Below are 20,358 nucleotides of genomic sequence, written 5' to 3'. Positions count from 1 at the left end.
GAATTTTTTTTTTTAATTTCAAAGAGTTTGTGAGTTTTCTACTTATCTTACTGTTACTGAGTTGTAATTTAATTATATAGTGGTCAGAGAATGAAGTCTGTATGAGTTTAGTCCTTTGAAATTTGTTCAGGCTTGGCTTGTGACCTATCATATGATCTGTTGTGGTAAATACCCTATGTGTACTTGAAAAGAATACAAATTCCGTGAATGTTAATTAAGCCAAGTTGATTCATCATGTTATTCAAATATTCTATCTCTTTACAAATTTTTTATCTGTTTTTTATATCAGTTACCAGGAATGGTATAATGTATGGTTGAAGTAGTGTATTTTAATAATCTTATCAACTCTCAAAGCTATATCAACTGATGCAGCCTTGTTTAATTAGACTCTTTATAAATTTAAGATAGTTTTCTTTCTATTGAATTTATCTTTTATCAGTATAAAATGTCATTGTAGTTTTCATTTGCAGTATTCCTTGCCTTAAACTCTACTTTGTCTGATTTTAATATAGCCATACCTGCTTTATTTTGACTAGTGCTTTTTTAAACTGAGTTAGAAAGTAAAGTTCCCCTTTATAGTGTATGATTCTGTGAGTTTTGACAAATGTGTACTCTCATGCAACCAAGATATAGGACGGTTCCATCAATATCCCCCCATTGCCTTCTGCCACTTGGCAGGCAACCTCTCCACCTTAGAACCACTATTCTTTTTTTCTATTATTATAGTTTTGCCTTTTCCAGAATGACAGCTAAGTGTCATTTGCGTCATAACATAATAAAAACAACAATATGGCTTTTTCATTTAATCTATTGCACTTGACATTCATCCATGTGACATATAACAGTAGCTTCGACATTTTTATTGCTGAGTAGTATTCCGCTGTATGGATATATTGTATGGATGTTATCCGTTCACAAATTGCAGAACATTTAGGTTTTTTCCCAAGTTGATGGCAATTACAAATAAAGCCACTGTGAACATTCAGGTTTTGTGTGAACGGATGTTTTCATTCACTTGTTTAAATAAGAGTGGGATTGCTGGGTTATATATTATATAGTAAATGTATATTTAATCATGTAGAAAACTTCCAAACTTACTAGTTTGCTGTACCATTTTACAGTCTCACCAATAATGTATGTCATTCATTGTATTTTTAATTTCAAAGATTGCATTTAGTTCTGGGACATTCATTGCATTTTTTTAAATAAAGTCTGATTCTCTACTGATATACTCCATCTTTTCATTCATTTATAGTTTATCTTTTCCCCTGTTTTCTTTAACATAAATATGTTATTTTAAATTCCTTGTCTGCTAACTCCAGCATCTGGATTATTTTGAGTCTGCTTTTATTGACTGTTTTTACCACTTGAGTATCACTTTTTCCTGTTTTACATGTCCAGTTATATATTGTATGTTGGAGCTTGTGGATGCTATATTGCAGAGGCTATTGATGATGTTCTGTTTACAAAGAGTGCTGAGTTCTGTTCTGGCAGTCGGTTAATTTGCTGGTAAATAACCTAGATTGTGTGGAAATTTCATGTGAGGCTTTTGTTACGTTGCATGTATTTCACTTTTACATTTAGTTCAAAGACATAGTCCTTCCAGGACTGAATGTCTGGGATGTTCACTTAGAGCTCTTTACTTTGTCTGGATCAGAGAATGCCAATACTGTCTTAGTGTAAAGACCATCTGAAATCTCTGCAGTCATTCTCTGTTAGGCCTCTAAGACTTATGCCCTGTACACATGCAGCTTAGTGTTTGGCCAGGGATCCTAAGGCATCTCCTCTACACATCTGTGAGTTATGCTACCCCTGGACCGCAAACCCTACCTCAGTAGCCCCAAACTCTGATCTCTTTTTCCTCTGCCTAGAGAGACTTTTTTTTCTACTTGAACTCTACCTCCTTTTACTGTGCTTTGGAAAATGTTCCAGAGAAGAGCCAGATGAGTGCAGGGATCACCTCCTGTGCTTCCCTTTGCTCAAGTAACCTAACTTTGAACTATTTTTAAGACATCCTTTGCTTGAAAGCTGTTGTCTTTTTTTATTTTGTCCAATTTTGGTTTTGTTTATGGAGGGAGAATAATTTTTATATCAGCTACTTTTATCATGGCTGCAACTGGAAACCTCTTGAAATTGTTTTTTTTAATTGGCAAATATTTAGTAAATTAATAAAGATTTAAAACTATAGGATTTAAAAGTTATTGTATAAAATAACTGAATCATAAGTTAGTTTTTTAAAATGTTTGATTTTTCCTAGACATCACTTAGTGCTCTTACCCAGCTGATGAAAAAGATGCCTCATTTCCGTAAACAGATTACTAAGGTAAGTGATATCATATATAAGAAATCATTTTTAATTTATTAGTCCACCCAGTTCTGTAGTCAAGTTTAGCATTGGGTGTCATGGAATACTTGGTATTAGTTGTCCTTTGAACCCTTACTTTAGGTCTGAGAAATGCCCCAAATGTCTAAGCTACCCAATAGAATTCTCTATATTTGTTCAAGTCCAGCCAAAACATTTTTATATCTTTGTCTTGAACAGCCAGAGAAACTTTTATTTTTTATCAGCTTAATAAGAAAATTCAATATTGGATTGACAAGTCCTTGTTATTATGCTTGCTTCTTTGAATCAATAGTTATATATTAGTAAATTTTAAAGCAATTAAAGCTGTGTGGGCAGGTAAACTATTTTTTGTTTGTTTTTGCTGTTCCAGTCCTTCTCAGAAGTCATTGTCAGAATAATATTTAAATTTTTTTTTATTGTATTACTCCCTAATCAAAAATCAATAACGTAAATTCAAACTTTTTCTGCTTGACTTTATGGACTTTACTGGTTTTTTCTCACTTTATTTTTCACTACTTGTAAACCCAATATAAGTTCAACCCTTTCGTTCTGTTTTTTGTGGTCTATTGAGTGTCCCCTTTAGATCATGATAATTTCCACTTTTTTTCCTTTCTTGAGTTGTTTCCCTTGATTTACATGGTACCTCCTTCCCACATAAGCTCATACTTCCCTTCAGGCCCATCTCAAAAGTTTAGCATTATAAGTTACACAGAAAGAAATGAAAATGCTTTAAATAATTGATTTTTTTCTGTTTTTCAGCAAGTTGTTCATCTTAACTTAGCAGAAGATTGCATGAATAAGTTCAAGCCTAATATAGAAAAGCTCTGCAAAACTGAACAGGTAAGTGCAGAATCAGAAACACCTACATTCAAGGTAGATTTCCAGAATTAACTCTGTAAGGTAAAACCTAACTTTCTGCTCAATATAGTGCCCTAAACCACACAATCTCTTTTAGGAGGAGATACACCCACTTGGTATTTAATACAATATTCCTTACCAACGCTAACAAGTAGCTATACAGTATCATGTTAATAGTAGGCTGTCCCTCCTAATCTGCATGTTTGGTTGAATGGGATGATTTCAATGTTTGGAGCATTAATTCAGGGTAACATTGTTGACTGGCCTTTTTCAGTGGGTGCAGCATTTCAGGTAACACCCTGCAGAGTACTGTGTAGGCACATTTAATGAAAGGCTCCTCTCTGATGCCAAAACTGTTCAAATCAGTACTAATAGAAATAGAATGCAAGTCATATTTAATTTTAAATATTCTAGTCATTACATTAAAAATGTAAAATGAGATGAGTGTGGTTAATTTTAATAATATACTTGATTTAACTCAGTACATCCAAAATACTATCATTTCAACATGTAATCAGTATTAAAACAATTATTGAAATATGTTACACTTTTTTTTCAAATGTAAATCTTCAAACTGTTGTTTTAACTTACAGCACATCTTGATTCAGACTAGAGCCATTTCAAGTGCTCAGTAGCCACATGTAGCTCATGTCTACCATGTTAGCAAAAGTTTAGATTAATGATTTTCTTCCTTTCTGAATTGTTTTGACTTTTTACATTTTATACAGTAATAGTTTACAAGTGATGCTCACATTTCCTATGAAATATCATCAATTTTCCATTAAAATTTGGCAAATTTTAGTAATATTTTTAACTGAAAAATGAATTTAGATCATAGACCACTGACTATATTTCATTTTCATTAAGGACCTGGCACTTGGAACTGATGCAGAAGGACAGAAAGTCAAAGATGCTATGCGAGTACTCCTTCCAGTTCTACTCAGTAAAAATCATGATAATTATGATAAAATAAGAGCAATCCTACTTTATATCTTCAGTATTAATGGTAATATAGATTGTTTACTTTTTAATAAATATATTAAGATAAAGATCAGTTCAGTTCAGTCGCTCAGTCGTGTCTGACTCTTGGCGACCCCATGAAGAGCAGCACGCCAGGCCTCTCTGTCCATCACCAACTCCCAGAGTTCACTCACACTCATGTCCATCGAGTTGGTGATGCCATCCAGCCATCTCATCCTCTGTCATCCCCTTCTCCTCCTGCCCCCAATCCCTCCCAGCATCAGGGTCTTTTCCAATCAGTCGGCTGTTCACATGAGGTGGCCAAAGTATTGGAGTTGCAGCTTTAGCATCATTCCTTCCAAAGAACACCCAGGGCTGATCTCCTTTAGGATGGACTGGTTGGATCTCCTTGCAGTCCAAGGGACTCTCAAGAATCTTCTCCAACACCACAGTTCAAAAGCATCAATTCTTCGGCACTCAGCTTTCTTCACAGTCCAACTCTCACATCCATACATGACCACTGGAAAAACCATAGCCTTGACTAGACGGACCTTTGTTGGCAAAGTAATGTCTCTGCTTTTGAATATGCTATCTAGGTTGGTCATAACTTTCCTTCCAAGGAGTACCCAGATCTAAAATTACTTTACAATAAGTGGTTTACTACTGGTCATAAGAGAATCTTAGAAAAATTAAAGTGAAAAGTGAAAGTGAAAGTCGCTCAGTCGTGTCTTTTTGCGACCCCATGGACTGTAAAGTCCATGGAATTCCCCAGGCCAGAATACTGGAGTAGGTAGCCTTTCCCTTCTCCAGGGGATCTTCCCAACCCAGGGATCAAACCCTGGTAGAATCAAAAGTAGTGGTTAAAGTTGATTAAGATAAATAAAAGGAAAAATGTGGAATTGGGAGCAGATTGAAGGTTATATAATTTAAATGTTTGCTTTCTTTAAAAAAAAAAAAGCTTTATTCTTGGGTACGTAAACCTAGAAATGATTGTGGTAGCAATTATTTGACTGTGCATTCATTTTTATTTATCTAAGGAACTACAGAAGAAAACTTGGACAGATTGATCCAGAATGTAAAGATAGAAAATGAGAGTGACATGATTCGTAACTGGAGCTACCTCGGTGTTCCCATTGTCCCTCCAGTAAGAAATCTTACATTCTGTATAAACTTATACATGTGCGTGCATGGTTGTTTGCATTAAATGTGTTTTCTTATGTGGGAATCCATGTGGACAGTCTTCTTAATTTCCTTTGTAGATTTGGTAAATAAAATATTAAAATTTTTCTTTTCTTTTCCATGTATGAGTAATTTGGACAAATACATTTTTCTAGTGAATTTATATCTTTTAGCTTCCATTGTAATTTGCTATTTATGCTTTTCTTTCTATGATTTATTTATAGCAAAATTTGAAGAAGTCTGTAGAATCTTACTCTTTCCCATCAAGTTTTATATAAGCATTTTGGAGAAAACACACTTTCTGATACTATCATAAATTTTATCATTAATGTACAGAAATACTGTGAAGTTATGTGACTACACCTATTCAGATTTTTTTAGTGGACTTTTCCACTCTTAGTTTTAAGTCAAATACAACATAGTATTTGTTGTAAATTAAACATCTTGATAGAAAAGATAAAGAGTATCACTAAATAAAATCACTGATCTTTAGTTTTTTTCTTCTAATTATATTAGTCTCAACAAGGCAAACCATCAAGAAAGGATCGGTCTGCAGAAGAAACTTTTCAACTGTCTAGATGGACACCTTTCATCAAAGATATTTTGGAGGTAAAATTCATTAAATTTTATTTATACTCTGCCCTTTGCAGAATATTTTTTACTCTCTGTCCATTTATCTGTCAGTTTGAGCATATCTTTGGGTCAGGAATTATCTGCAGTACTGAGAGGGTTCACAAAAGAAGGCTGTATCCGATATCAAGGGAGGAGAGGAAGCTTTTGAAAGTTCTCCCTTAAAGACTGCCAATTCATACCACTAATTGCCTCAAAATAAATTTAAAAAGATAAGCACAGGCATGCTTTATGAAAAAGACTCTGTTGTTTGAAATTACTATGTAGCAGAAATATGAATAATTTAGTTGAATGAAAGTTCAACAAAACAACATTTTTTGTGATCACTATTAGAGTGTTAAATTCCAATATTCTTAGAAATGGATTTGTGATTAAAATGTAAACCTCACTATCGTTTGCTTTTATAATCGACAGATGCCTGATTTTTTTAGTACTGTTTGCTTTTAGAAAATAATTTTCAATTATAGGAAATTAGAAAATGAACTAATAATTGCATTATGAGCTCAATAAAGTCATAATCAGATAGTTCTATTTATTCCAATTTGCCTTTAACTTATTAAACATTAATTTCTACTTTCCTTTGGAAATTGTGTACAGTTTATCCCATGATTTTTCTTTTTTGCTTGACTAATTCTGTGTCATTTACACATGCTTGATTTAAGATGAAGATTTCAGAGTTTAGACTTTTTTCCCTGCAATGTAAGATTTTTTTTTTCCTGATCTGTAACAAGAATGTGGAACTAAGGAGTTTTTCTTTGCTATTGATAGTATTTTAAAAATAAGAATTGACCTTCTCAAACCTTTTAACAAGGATTTACATGTTAAATTCAAAAACTCCACTTTACTTCAGTAGCAACCTAAGGCCTTTGGGGTTCTCCTGAAGCTTTGATTCTTCACATCTTGCAGTCTTATTGAAATACTCTAGGACTATAGACAGAGAAGGCGATGGTACCCCACTTCAGTACTCTTGCCTGGAAAATCCCATGGATGGAAGAGCCTGGTGGCTGCAGTCCATGGGGTCTCTAAGAGTCAGACACGACTGAGCGACTTCACTTTCACTTTTCACTTTCATGCATTGGAGAAGGAAATGGCAACCCACTCCAGCGTTCTTGCCTGGAGAATCCCAGGGACGGGGGAGCCTGGTGGGCTGCAGTCTGTGGGGTCGCACAGAGTTGGACATGACTGAAACGACTTAGCAGCAGCAGCAGCAGGACTACAGAGGACCTTGTGTCCATTCCTACTTATTGTTACTGTTTGTGCAACCATGTTCTAAAGCTGCGGTGTTCTAAATCGGTGGTCTTCAAACTTTTAATTACGTATACTTCTCATAATAAATGTGACCAGGAGCCTACAGTATGTGGCTGTTTATAAACTGTGTAAGTGCTGTACTGATTAAAACACTATACATTTATTTATAAGCTATATAAATGCTGTACTGATCAAACACTATGTGTGTATTATATACATACACATAAATATCGTAAGATGTTAACCGTAAAAAGAAGGAAACATTTTTAAATGAAAAAGAAAGCTTCTTCCATCTCATCAGATAGTCTTGAATACACCTAGGCCAGGATGCATGTTTTGTTTTAAAGCTGTCACTGTGAAGGGCAAAGACTTCACTGGTGGCTCAGACGGTAAGGTGTCTGCCTACAATGCAGGAGACCGAGGTTCAGTCCCTGCATCGGGAAGATCTCCTGGAGGAGGAAATGGCAACCCACTCCAGTATTCTTGCCTGGAAAATCCCATGGACGAAGGAGCCTGGTAGGCTATTGTCCATGGGGTCGCAAAGAGTTGGACACGACTGAACGACTTCAGCTATGAAAGGCAAGGCCTGGACTCTGGTAGCCTAAGAAGTCTGTCAGGGTTGAGATGGTATTTACAAACCCCTAGCATTCTCGAGATAAAGACCCTGATAAAGTACCTGGGATTTTTACACCAAAGTGGTAACCCTCTAAATAAGAAATGTAGGCATGCAATAAATATTGGTTTAATAATTGCATTAATTTTGTAGCAAATAAGATTTGTGAGTTTCAAAAAGAGGGCTAACCTTATTTTATTAAATATGTATCCTTGTGGTCTTTAATTGTAAATACAAGTTTTGAGTTTTATGTAAAACAAACAAAATATTGGAGTTTATAGTATCTTCTTGATGGATTTCTTATCTTCCCTAGGATGCCATTGATAACAGATTAGATTCAAAAGAGTGGCCATATTGTTCCCAGTGCCCAGCAGTCTGGAATGGCTCAGGAGCTGTAAGGTAAAATCTGTAAATGAAAGTCAGTGAAATTTTCACTGTGATATTGCAGACTAATAATTGAAATGGTACACAGATATTCCTATATTGATAACTCTCCTTGAAGCATGTAGTCACTTAAAAGGTAGTTTTTCTGTAACTGGAACTGTCTTAATGAATCCAGATAAGCAATGGGGCTTCCCAGGTGGCACAGTGGTAAAGAATCCTCCTGCCAGTGTAAGAGACTTGGGTTTGATCCCTGGTTGGGAAGATCCCCTGGAGTAGGAAATGGTAACTCACTCCAATATTCTTGCCAGGAAAATTCCATGGACAGAAAAGTCCATGGGGTCACAAAGAGCCGGACATGACTGAACGACTGACATACAGACACACATGCACACATACACACAGAGAGGCAATATGAAAATGTGCTTTATTATAAAAAATATTTTCATGAAACTAGAGAAGAGTTTCTCCCCTTATCTTTTTTTTCCTTCACATTAGCAGATGACAAAATCCTTTTTGATGACTTTTGGTGAGAAAATATTTGAAGCATTCAGAAAGCTGTAGAGAGTATTATAATGCATACCCTATACTTGGTGCCCAGATTAACAAATGAATCATTTTAAGTACAGTTCAAGCTTCCTATATATCACTCTCTGATTTTTATTATTCTCCCTTCTTCACTATCTTGAATTTGCTGTTTATCATTGATCTATATATCTTCATACATTTTCTACATATATTTGTATTCTAAACAATGTATATAGAGTTCTGTTTTGTAGGATTTTTCTACTGGTCTTTGGCTTTTAGCAGTTTAACTGTTGTGTGCCCAAGTGGAGTTCTTGTTGTGTTTGTTCTTCCTGGGATTAGTTGAATTTTCTTGGATTTACAAGTTAATTGTTCTCATCAAAATTTCAGAGGTTTTCAGTTGCTGTTTCTTCAAATTTTTTCTGCCCACTTCTTTCTCCCTCATCTGCTTTTGAAAGTCCATCACCCAGATGTTGGAACGTTTGACTTTGTCTTATGGGTCACTGAGGCTCTGTTTACCTTTCTTCCATCTTTCTTCTTTCTGTTCTTCAGATATGCTAATATCTATTGATCCATCTTCAGTTCTTTGATTCTTTAATCTGACATCTCAAATCTGCTATCGAGCCCATCTACTCAATTTTTCATTTCATTATTGTACTAATCACCTTTTGAATTTCCATTTGCTTCGTTTTTACTTTCCATTTCTCTTTTGAAATTCTCCATTGATTAACATATTGCTAGCATAATTTTCTTTAATTATTTGATCATATTTATAATAGGATCTTTGAAGTCTGGTAAATCCAACATCTGGATTCACTTAGGGTCAGTTTCTGTTGATGGTTTTTTTTCCAGCATGTGGATCATCCTTTATTGTTTTCTTACACATCTACTAATTTTTGGCTGAAAATTAAGCCTTTAAGACACTGTTTTGTGTAACAGCAACTCTAAGTTGTTTTTTGTTTTAGTAACTTGTATAGATTTTAAGCTGTGGGATCAATGCCCCTTGCAGTGTAGCCACTGATGTCATTGTAGGGCTTTTTTTATTTTAAATTTAATTTTTTAGCTTGGTTCCTAGTAGTTGCCCTATGTCTGAATAGTTTAGAGGTCAGCCAGTTATCTTGGCAGAGCTTGTATTTAGACACCTCAAGCCTGTAAACCTTCCATCGACCACTGATCAATCTGATTGTGGGTTAAGGACTGCATTACAAATCATAGTCAGTTCTTGAGTCTTCTCCCCACTATCCCCCTTCTTTTTTTCTTATTTTTTTCCTTGGGCTTTCTCTGGCTTACCCTGGCACAGGCATAATTTGGCAGTCGCTAAGGATGTGGGGGGACTTTGTCTTCTTTGGCTTTCTTAGTCTCAGGGTTTCCCCATTAAATTTTGGCTGATATACCACCTGTCCCATCCTGGGACCAAGGTTTGTGCTACCAGTGCTGCAGGTCTTTAAACCAGGTCTGCCTTTAACTAGCAAAGCTGTAGGATTTTGTACTCACTCTGCTTCCTACCTTGTATCAAGTCTTCCACCTCAGGCAGTAGAATTGGTGGTTCTCTCAGCCAGCTTCAAGTCAGTAAAGCTACAGTTTTTGCTGAGTTGGAAGAACTGTGCAGGTTGGATGTAACCTCAGGCCAAAAGGTTGCATAGTCACCACCACCATTCTTACCTATATATTAACATTTTTTTTTTTTTCCATGAGGCTGTTGGATAGCCTATGGGAGAGGCTATAGCGGTGGATGGTAGTGGGTCTCCACCTCCTGCGCAGATCATATTTTCTGCCATTGACAAAGAAAAGGAGGGAGACTGTGCTCTACCTCCGGAGGAAGGAGAGGGCTTACAGGATGCAACGGCCGGGCACCCTGACGAGCCCCCTCCCCCTCTACACAAACCTTTAAAAATTTATCCAACAATTTCTGATTTAAGGCGACTACCCCACCTCCGCTTGCACCTCCCAGGGCCTAAGAATTCCCCAGTTTACATCCAAAGCCTCCCAGACCATTGCCTAAGGCTGAAAAAGATTAAAAAAAAAAAAAATTTCTTTTAAACAAAGGAGCTTTTAAAACATACACAATATACAGAGCCTGCTCCTTGCAGAAAACCCCCTCAGGGGGGCCTCACCCAAGCCAAAAAAAAAAAAAGAGAGAAAAAAATAAAAAGAAAAAAGTGAAAAAGAAAAAAAGAAAGAAAATAGAGAAAGATCTAAAGATAGAGAAAAAGCTAAAGAGTGAAAAGGAGAGAGGAACAGAGAAGGAAGGAATCAGGGAACGCAGCAAGATTGAGAAAGGAAGAAAGGAAGTTAGAAAAAGAGATAGAGAGGGAGGAGGGAAGAAAAAGAGAGAAAGAGGGTAAAGGGAAAGAAACGAAGGAAAGAGAAGGGCAGCGAAAAAGGAAGGGGGAGAGAAAAGTGAGAAAAGCAGGAAGAGAGGAAGAGAGAGAGAGAGCTAACATTTTTAAAGAGTAAATTCTTCTTAATTTGTCATTTGCCTGTGGTTCATTTTCCCAAGTGATCTGAAATGGTTTTTTCCCCCACAGTTTCATCCAGGTTTATACTTGTTTTCTTGGTGGGCAGCCTTCTGACCATCTTACTCTATCATGACCCCAAGCTATCTTTGTTTTTAATCTTAATATAAATGGTGTCATGTTGTGTCTTCCTGCAACTTTTTTTTTTATTAATTAATTTATTTATTTACGGTTGCACTGGGTCTTCGTTGCTGTGTACAGGCTTTTTCTAGTTTGGTGAGCAGAGGCTGGTCTTTGTTGTACGCGGGCTTCTCGTTGCAGGGCTTCCCGTGTTGCTACAGGCTCAAGGTTCATGGCTTCTGAAGTTGCAGCACACAGGCTCAGCAGTTGTGACATGTGGGTTTCAGTAGTTGCAGCTCAAGAGCTCGAGAGCACTGGCTCAGTAGTTGTGCATGGGCTTTAGTTGCTCTGCACATGTGGGATCTTCCCAATCCAAGGATCAAACCCGTGTCCCCTGCATTGGCAGGCAGATTCTTATCCACTGTATCACCAGGGAAGTCCTGCAACTTGCTTTTAAGTATTTCTCAACATTATCCTTTGATACTTATCCCAAATTGATACATGTATAAAGTTTTTTACTGCTGTTTGGTGTATTCTTATATGATTATCACAGTTTATTCATGTATTTTCCACACAGTGGAAATTTAGACTAGGTCAAAACTAGCATCCTTCCTAACAATATGCAGTGAGCATTCTCACACATTTACGTGTGTTTGAGTATTTCTTTAGGGTAATTCTCTTGATCTAAGGACCTTTTATTTAATTTTATTTTTCCCTTTTCTCCTATTTTAGAAGTTACATAGCTTATTTGTACTTTCATAGCAGTTATCTTTAGAATTATAGTACACATCTTTGACTCACCAAAGTCTGAGATTAGTATCTTTGCCCTTTTGATGAACAGTACGGAGCCTTAGAAAACTTAATTCAAACTATGCACTCCTTAAATGTTCTCTTAATTCTTTATTGTTTACCTTATGTCTTTTTTATTTCCAGAATTAATGGTGACCATTATTTTTCTTAGTTGTATGTGTATATTAACCAGTCATGTTGTGTACCACTTCTGCTTGCATCCCCTTTTTTGAGCTCAGTTATATTCTTTTCTGATGTGTATCCTTCAGAAATTTCTTCAGTGTGGGTCTCTTGGTGGTAGGGTCTCTATGGTTTTGTCTGTCTGAAAATGTCTTTATTATTGTTCTTATATGATAGCTTTGAATTTCTAGGTTCATGGTAATTTTCATGCAACACTGAGGTGTTATTCTGCTGTTTCTTGGTTTCCACTTTAGCTCTTGGGAAGGTGTATGTATGGAGGTGGGGTGTTTTCTGTCAGTTTCATCATACTTTTATATAGGTAATTTGCCTTTTCTCTCTGGTTGCTTTTATCTTTGATATTCTGTACATTTCCCTATTCTATGTCTGCTGCTGCTGCTGCTAAGTCACTTCAGTCGTGTCCGACTCTGTGTGACCCCATAGACGGAAGCCCACCAGGCTCCCCCGTTCCTGGGATTCTGCAGGCAAGAACACTGGAGTGGGTTGCCATTTCCTTCTCCAATGCATGAAAGTGAAAAGTGAAAGTGAAGTCACTCAGTCATGTCCGACCCTCAGCGACCCCATGGACTGCAGCCTTCCAGGCTCCTCTGTCCATGGGATTTTCCAGGCAGGAGTACTGGAGTGGGGTGCCATTCTATGTCTACCTGAGGGTTTATTTTTATTTCTTTCATTGGGATTCAAATGTATTTCCTAAAATCTTAGGTTTCATATCTTTTATAAATTCTTATTTTATTCAAACATCTCATTATTTTCATGCCTTGTAATATCTCTCAAGTGTTAATATTTCTTTTACTTTTTGTATTTCATTTTAGAAAATTTTCTTTGGATTTAATTTTCAATTCTTTAGTTCTGTCTTAAATTTGTACCTAAACTGCTGAGTAAGCTGTATTTATTTATTTTTTAGTTTCTGTGTTCATCGACTTTACTTTTCCTTCTTTCTTTCTTTCTTTCTTTTTAGAAATTGTCCTTGTTTCTTTTTCGATATGCTTGTCCTTATTTTGTTTGCTTTCTGTTTTACTTTATCATTTTCAACATACTTAGTCTATTTTTTACTAAAATAATAAATACTAAAATTTACTAAATTCAACATGTGACATTCTTTGGGTTCTAATTTTACTGCTTTTCATTTGTGCAGACACTTAACGGTTGCTTATTTCCTCATGTGCTTTGTTGTTTTGGATTCTGAGCTTATTTCAGTACCCAGGATCGAGAGAGAGTTACCTTCAGAGAGGTTTTGCATGTGCATCTTTCAGCTATGCTTTTAAACAGATGTTTGCTCTTATTTTAACAGGAGCTTCTAGGTGGTTTCTGGAGTGAGAGTTCTAGGATACAGAGATGTAATCATTTATGTGTCTTTCACAGTATAAAACTATTACAGTGTCTTAGACATACATATGAAACACATTAAATGTAATCCTGTTGTCCTGAAATTGCTATTCAGAAGTTTAAAAATTGTTCGAATCACATAATCATTTTGAGCAAATATTACTGGTTTTTCTTTTGCTTTCTAGATTTATCTTGCCTTTTTTGGACATTTTTAAACCACAGTTGTACTTTTAGTATGTCCTTGATTTATTCTGTATGGAAACCAAGAATGTGTCTTGTTCCTCTTTCACCTTTCAAAACCAGCTACTAAATCTCTTTACTTTTTCTGTTGTTTATTATCTCGTCATTCCTTACAATGGCAGATGGAAATTACCATCCAAAAGGCTAGACTGAGAACATTATTAAAAGTTTACCATGATATCCTATATTGTATGTCTTAGAGGTATCTAGAATATGGTTTCCAAAGTGAGTATAAGATAATACATTGGATATTATTCTTACACTAGGAAAAGGAGAAGGTTTATTTCACTAGAACACATATATAATTTAGACATATTTTTAATAGATTACATAAATGTTTATTCTAAAATACTTAGTTTTCAAATAAAAGCTCAGAATTTCTACCCATGGGGTATGGGAACAAATATAGTGATTTTTATGATTTAAAGCAGTGCTACCCAATAGAACTTTCTTACAATAATGGAATGTCCTTTATCTTCACTGTCCTGTTTATAACCACTAGCCATATATAACTATTGAGCACTTGATACGTAGCTAGTGTGACTGAGAAACTGAATTTTTAATTTTAGTTAAGTTTAAATTGCCTCATGTGGCTAGTGACTACTATCTTGATCAGTGCAGATCTAGAGCATTCTAAGGGGGAAGGAGGTAGAAATAACAGCTGTTTATTCAGTGGTTTCCCAGTATCACTGTATCCCATACAGTGTCTTCTGTATATTATTGCATTTAATCTTGAAAAAAACCCTTGAGGTTTAGAGAGAGGTTAAGTAACTTGCTAAAAATAATACAGAATTAAAAAGAAGCAGAATCAGAATTGGAACCCACATTGCTCTTTTTTTTAACCAGCATTATTGAGGTAATTGATTTCATAATGTTGCATATGTTTAAGGTATACAGCTTGATGTTTGATACATATACATTGTGAAATCACCACAAGCTAGTTAATATATCGATCACCTCCACATACACATAATTACCATTTTCCTTCTTTCCTTTCTTTTTTTGTGGCAAGAAGACTTAATTAAAATCTGTCCTCTTAGCATATTTCAAATATACAGTGTGGTTTTGTTAACTATAGTCTCCACGCTCTATATTAGATCTCTAGAACTTACTCATCTTGCATGGTTGAATTTTGTGCCCTTTTGACCAACATTGTCTCATTCCCTTCCCCTGCCCACCTTCCCAGACCACCAGCATTCTTCTCTCTGCTTCTGTGAGTTTGACTGTTTTAGATTCCACATATAAGTGAGATCATGCAGTCTTTCTGAGTCTGCCTTATTTTACTTAGCATAATTTCCTCCCTGTTTATTCATGTTGTTGCAGATGGAAGAATTTGCTTCTTTTTTAAGGATGAACAATATTCTACAATATATATATACACAATTTTTTTTTGGTCAATTTGTTCATTGATGGACATTAGGTTATTTTTATATCTTGACTGTTGTGACTAAAACTGCATTGAACACAGGCGTGCAGATGTGTTGGATATCTCCTGTCTGGATATCTCAGTACTTCAGCGAGTTCCAGCAAGGGACATTGCCATACCATGTTAGCTCCAAATCAGTACCTGGGCTTCCCCCACCTCCTCTATGTCTTTAAAACTCTTACTACTGTCTCAATGCAACCTGCCCTGCTTTTATTTAACTTCAGTAAGTCATAGACTTTCCAGGTATACTATGTATTTATCTGAAATAAATAAGACAGGCCCTTAGCTCTGTTTGGGGCTTCCCAGATGGCTCAGAGGTAAAAAATCCATCTGCAGTGCTGGCGACACAGGGGACATAGCTTTGATCCCTGGGTTGGGAAGTCCCCTGGAGAGGGAAATGGCAACCCACTCTAATATTCTTGCCTGGAAAATCCCATGGATAGAGGAGCCTGGTGGGATGTAGTGCATGGGATCGCAAAGAGTTGGACATGACTGAGCACACACACACATAGCTCCGTTTTATAGGTAAACATGCTAAGCTAGATTATGAGTCATTTGTCCAAACTCTCTCAGATCAAAATTGAACTTGGGCTCTCCTGCCTAGCTCGTGGTGCTCCAGTCATACCATAGTTAAGTCATTTTCTTAAAGTCAGTGCTGCTGCTGCTGCTGCTAAGTCGCTTCTGTCGTGTTCCACTCTGTGCGACCCCATAGACGGCAGCCCACCAGGCTCCCCTGTCCCTGGGATTCTCCAGGCAAGAACACTGGAGTGGGTTGCCATTTCCTTCTCCAATTCATGAAAGTGAAAAGTGAAAGTGAAGTCGCTCAGTCGTGTCCAACTCTTAGCGACCCCATGGACTGCGGCCCACCAGGCTCCTCCATCCATGGGATTTTCCAGGCAAGAGTACTGGAGTGGGCTGCCATTGCCTTCTCCGAAAATCAGTGCAGTTGGTGCCAAATTTGAGTTTGCCTGAGTTAGGCTCTTTTAAAGACTACAAACAGTATGGCTTTGGAAATATTTTTAACGTGTTCGTGTTTATTTTTTTAGTGCTCGGCAAAAACCCAGAACTAATTATTTAGAGGATCGAAAAAATGGATCTAAGCTGATTGTTTTTGTGATTGGAGGGATTACATACTCTGAAATGCGTTGTGCTTATGAAGTTTCTCAGGCACATAAGTCCTGTGAAGTTATTATTGGTAAGACTTGTGTTTTCCTTTTGTCTATTTTTTTAAAACAAACTCTTAGATGCAAAAATATATATGTAAAACTTTATCTTGTAATTTACATTTAGAACTAAATTGTTGAGTGTAAAAAAATATTTTTTGTATCAGTGTGTTTTATCTGATGTACCAGTTTTTTCCTGGTTGACCTTTTGATGATTTTTTTAAATTACAGTTTTGATTTTGAGAGAATGAGTTTCAGGAATATTGCATTCTTTAAATATAATTAAATACATCCTTTAAAATATTTCATCCTATCCTTTTCTTGCTTTCATGATTAAATACTTTTTGAAACATTTATTTCTACTACAGAAACATTTTGAAACTTTTTGTGGCTGTGGACCTGACGTTAGCCGAGCCTGTATGGAATTTAGTTTTAAGAATTTCAGTCAAAGCCACTGATACCTAGATTCTCCTGACGTGTGGAGATGCCGCATTTGTACATCAAGCTTCATTCTGTGGTTCTGCTTAACAGTTCTCTGTGACTGAATTCACAGTGACTCTTGCTGTTCTGTCAGGGGGACAGGCTAACCTCCGATTTTGCTCTTCAGTATATCAATATATAGTACAAAGTGGTAACTACAGTACAAAATATAGTAGTGGGCATTGTTTGTGGATTACTGAGCATGCTTAGTGAAGAGGAAGGATTAAAATATTGTAGTTTAGGAAGGCAGCCTACAGAAATTTTGTTAAGCTGCCCCAAGCTACTGCACTTTGTATATTTGAAGGACAAGGCAATATAGTTAGCCAGGGAAAATTGATTTGACTGCTGGCCTCTGAAGATTTATCTTTTCCTCTTCCAGGATCCACGCATATTTTAACACCCAGAAAACTGTTGGATGATATAAAGATGCTGAATAAGCCCAAGGATAAAGTCTCCTTTACTAAAGATGAATAACATTTTGGGTGGGGAGCAATTTAGAGATTCTTATTAATTTGTTCAACTAAAATAGATCAAGACATTGTTGCTCTCATGTAATTTAAACAGTGTAAATATTTTAAGGAATAATGACTTTCAGATGTGTTTCTTAAGGGACTGTTTATGATTACATATCATTGGATTTGCCATTTTTAATTTAAATATTATTGCTGCTTTGTGGATGATGAGAAGAAATGTTAAAATGCTTTCTAAAAGGAAATGTTTTCAGCTTTGGAACAGAATATATTATAGTTGTGGTTAATTTTTCACAGCCTACCTGTGTACATACTAATTACTTATTAGATACTTGTCTGTCTTATGCTGGAATATAGTTTTTGGGGAAACAGTTTTAAATGAAAAGATTATAAAAGTGAAAACTGTAAATTTATATGTATAATAGAATGATTTCCTAAAAGTGCAGTTTTTCTTTCAACTGAAATTCATAACTTCTTTTATATGTAAAGTAATTCAATCATTAATTGCAATATTTTACAGCATTTACTGTCTTGCCAGATATTTCTAAAAAACACAATTTTATATAATTTTGAAATGTTTAAATTATCAAACAAATAATCATGAACATTTTAAGAAAATAAATACATACTTACAAAAATTATCTTTGTTTTTTGGCGGGGAGGATGGGAACATTGGGAAACTTTAAATTTCTAAGAGAATTACAAAGAAGGAAAAGAATGTATCCTAATCTTTCCACCAAGGTAACTCCTTTTGACTTAGATGATAATGATGTAGTCTTTGCATAAGGTTGAATAATGTGACGATATGGGTGTACATGTGTTACACAAAGGGAACCTCTCCTCTCCATTCCTGATCTCTCCTTTTACCTGGCCTCGTCATGTTCTGTCATATAATGGACCCTAATTTTATATATCACTTATCTAAAGAATTTTGCTCTTACAAATAATGCTGCATTGTTTGGGTACATACCTTTGCAAACTTACACAAATATTTCTTTAATGTAAATTTCTAGTGAGGACATAGCTATCAAAATGTTAGTGCATTTAAAATACTGATACCACCATTTAAAATTTTTATTTAGATAAATCTATCACTTTTCCTTTATGGCCTCCAAATTTGTATTGTACTTAGAGCTATCTTTGCACCTAAGGTTGTAAATTCACCCATTGATCTTCTAGAGCGTTTTGATGGGTTCATTTTATTTTTCATAGGTAACTCTCACCATCCTGCCGAAACTGATTTTAATATGAGAATGTATGCTAGATATTGTCTCTTAGCATTTGGCATTATGTCCCATGCCTCCCCATTCCATATAACAAGGGATGAAAAGCTAAAAAGGAAGTTTTTCAGACTCAAAAGGTAAGCGGGGTTCTGAACAGGTTAGATTCTGCTTGTCTTTATATTTGCATTTGGTCGGGGTTTTGAAGGTAGAAAGGAGGCAGAGGCCATCTGCTGTGGCTGTGCCAGTGGACAAGTAAGTTCCTACCTACAGTTGTTTGTAGCAACCAGACTGCACGCTTTAGTGTCTGTCACCTGCCTCATGGCAATGAGGCAGCTGGTGGCACTACCTTCCTATTCCCTGGGTCAGATTGTGATATGACATGAGACTAAAAATAGAGTCCCAAGTTTCTTCCCCTGCAGCTTTTCCCATGATTTTTAAGGACTAAATTCTCTATATTAAAACACTCTCTTCTTAAAATATCTAGAGGAGTTTCTATTCCTTCAGAGAACCCTAACTGATACAGTATTTAACAAAGATCCATTTTTATTTCTTTCTAAATAGATACCGTACCAAATTTTATTGGACAATCCCTCTTTACCCAATTAATCTGAAATACCTTGCTCATAAACTAAGTTTGAATTTTGGTCTGTTTCTACATTCTTTTTTATTGATTTATAGTTTGTTTTATTTTCTTCTATTTTATATTTTAAAATTTCTATTGGAGTATAGTTGATTTACAATGCTGTGTTAGTTTCAGGTGTGCAGGAAAGTGAATCAGTTATACATATACGTCTGTCCACTCTTTAGCTTCTTTTCCCATCTAAGTCAGAGTTCGCTGTGCTATTCAGTAGGTCCTTATTAGTTATCCATTTTATATTTAGTAGAATATATATGTCAATCCCAATCTTCCAGTTTATTCCCTGTTTTAGAGATTTTTTTTTTAATGTGGACTGCTTTTTTAAAGTCTTTTTTTAATTTTTTACAACACTGCTTCAGTTCTGTTGTGGCCTTTTGGCTGCAAGGCATGTGGGATCCCAGCTCCCCAACCAGGGATCCAACCTGCACCCCTGCACTGGAAGGTAAAGTCCCAATCACTGGGCCCCCGGGAAGTCCCTCTAATTTATTAATCATTATTATTTGCCTGTGCTGGGTCTTAGTCGCGGCACACAGGATCTTTGAACTTTGTGCTGCATGGGGGAGTTTTGGTTGGAGCATGCGAACTCTTAGCTGGGGCATGTGAGATATAGTTTCCCAACCAGGCATCGGACCTCCGCTCCCTGCATTGGGAGTGTGGCGTCTTACCAGTGGGCCACCAGGGAAGTCCCTCCCTATTTTAATTCAGGTTGTGTTAATAGGTGGACATAATCTCTATTCCACCCATACCAGAATTACCATTATTTTTTTCAGAAATTCTCTGGGTATTGCATTTTTAAAAAGTGAACTTTAGCATCATTTTGTTAATATCAAAAGTTACTTTGATATTTTCATTAGGTTCATAGTGAACTTATAGGTTAATTCAGGGAAAACACGACCTTAAGAATCATTATTTTCTTTATACAGGTATTGCATATCACCATAGTATTTTTCATGGTTCCACGTAAGTTGGATCTTCTATCATGTTTTTCAGACAGAATTTTTTTATATATAGGAAAGTTACTGTTTTGACATACTAATTTCAGAACTTGCTATTTTACTAAGTAATGCTAATAAAATAATGTGCAAATGCTTT

At 35.9% G+C, this 20,358-nt stretch overlaps 1 protein-coding gene across 2 annotated transcripts in view; it reads left to right on the top strand.

Annotated features, from left to right (window-relative positions):
• STXBP3 (syntaxin binding protein 3) overlaps positions 1-20,358 on the top strand; it is a 56,272-nt gene extending 35,914 nt beyond the window's left edge. Inside the window, exons 12-19 of one of the 2 annotated variants that reach the window (XM_061410988.1) lie at positions 2,258-2,323; positions 3,104-3,184; positions 4,070-4,208; positions 5,200-5,306; positions 5,858-5,950; positions 8,146-8,231; positions 16,340-16,488; positions 17,316-20,358. In XM_061410988.1, coding sequence (XP_061266972.1) covers positions 2,258-2,323; positions 3,104-3,184; positions 4,070-4,208; positions 5,200-5,306; positions 5,858-5,950; positions 8,146-8,231; positions 16,340-16,488; positions 17,316-17,410 — 816 coding nt within the window. In that variant the 3' untranslated portion in view covers positions 17,411-20,358. The remainder of the gene's footprint in view (positions 1-2,257; positions 2,324-3,103; positions 3,185-4,069; positions 4,209-5,199; positions 5,307-5,857; positions 5,951-8,145; positions 8,232-16,339; positions 16,489-17,315) is intronic. The other variant, XM_061410989.1, reaches the window with a different exon arrangement.

This window comes from Bos javanicus, chromosome 3, assembly GCF_032452875.1.
Source record: "Bos javanicus breed banteng chromosome 3, ARS-OSU_banteng_1.0, whole genome shotgun sequence".
NCBI lineage: Eukaryota > Metazoa > Chordata > Mammalia > Artiodactyla > Bovidae > Bos > Bos javanicus.
This window is presented reverse-complemented; position numbering and strand designations above follow the sequence as displayed.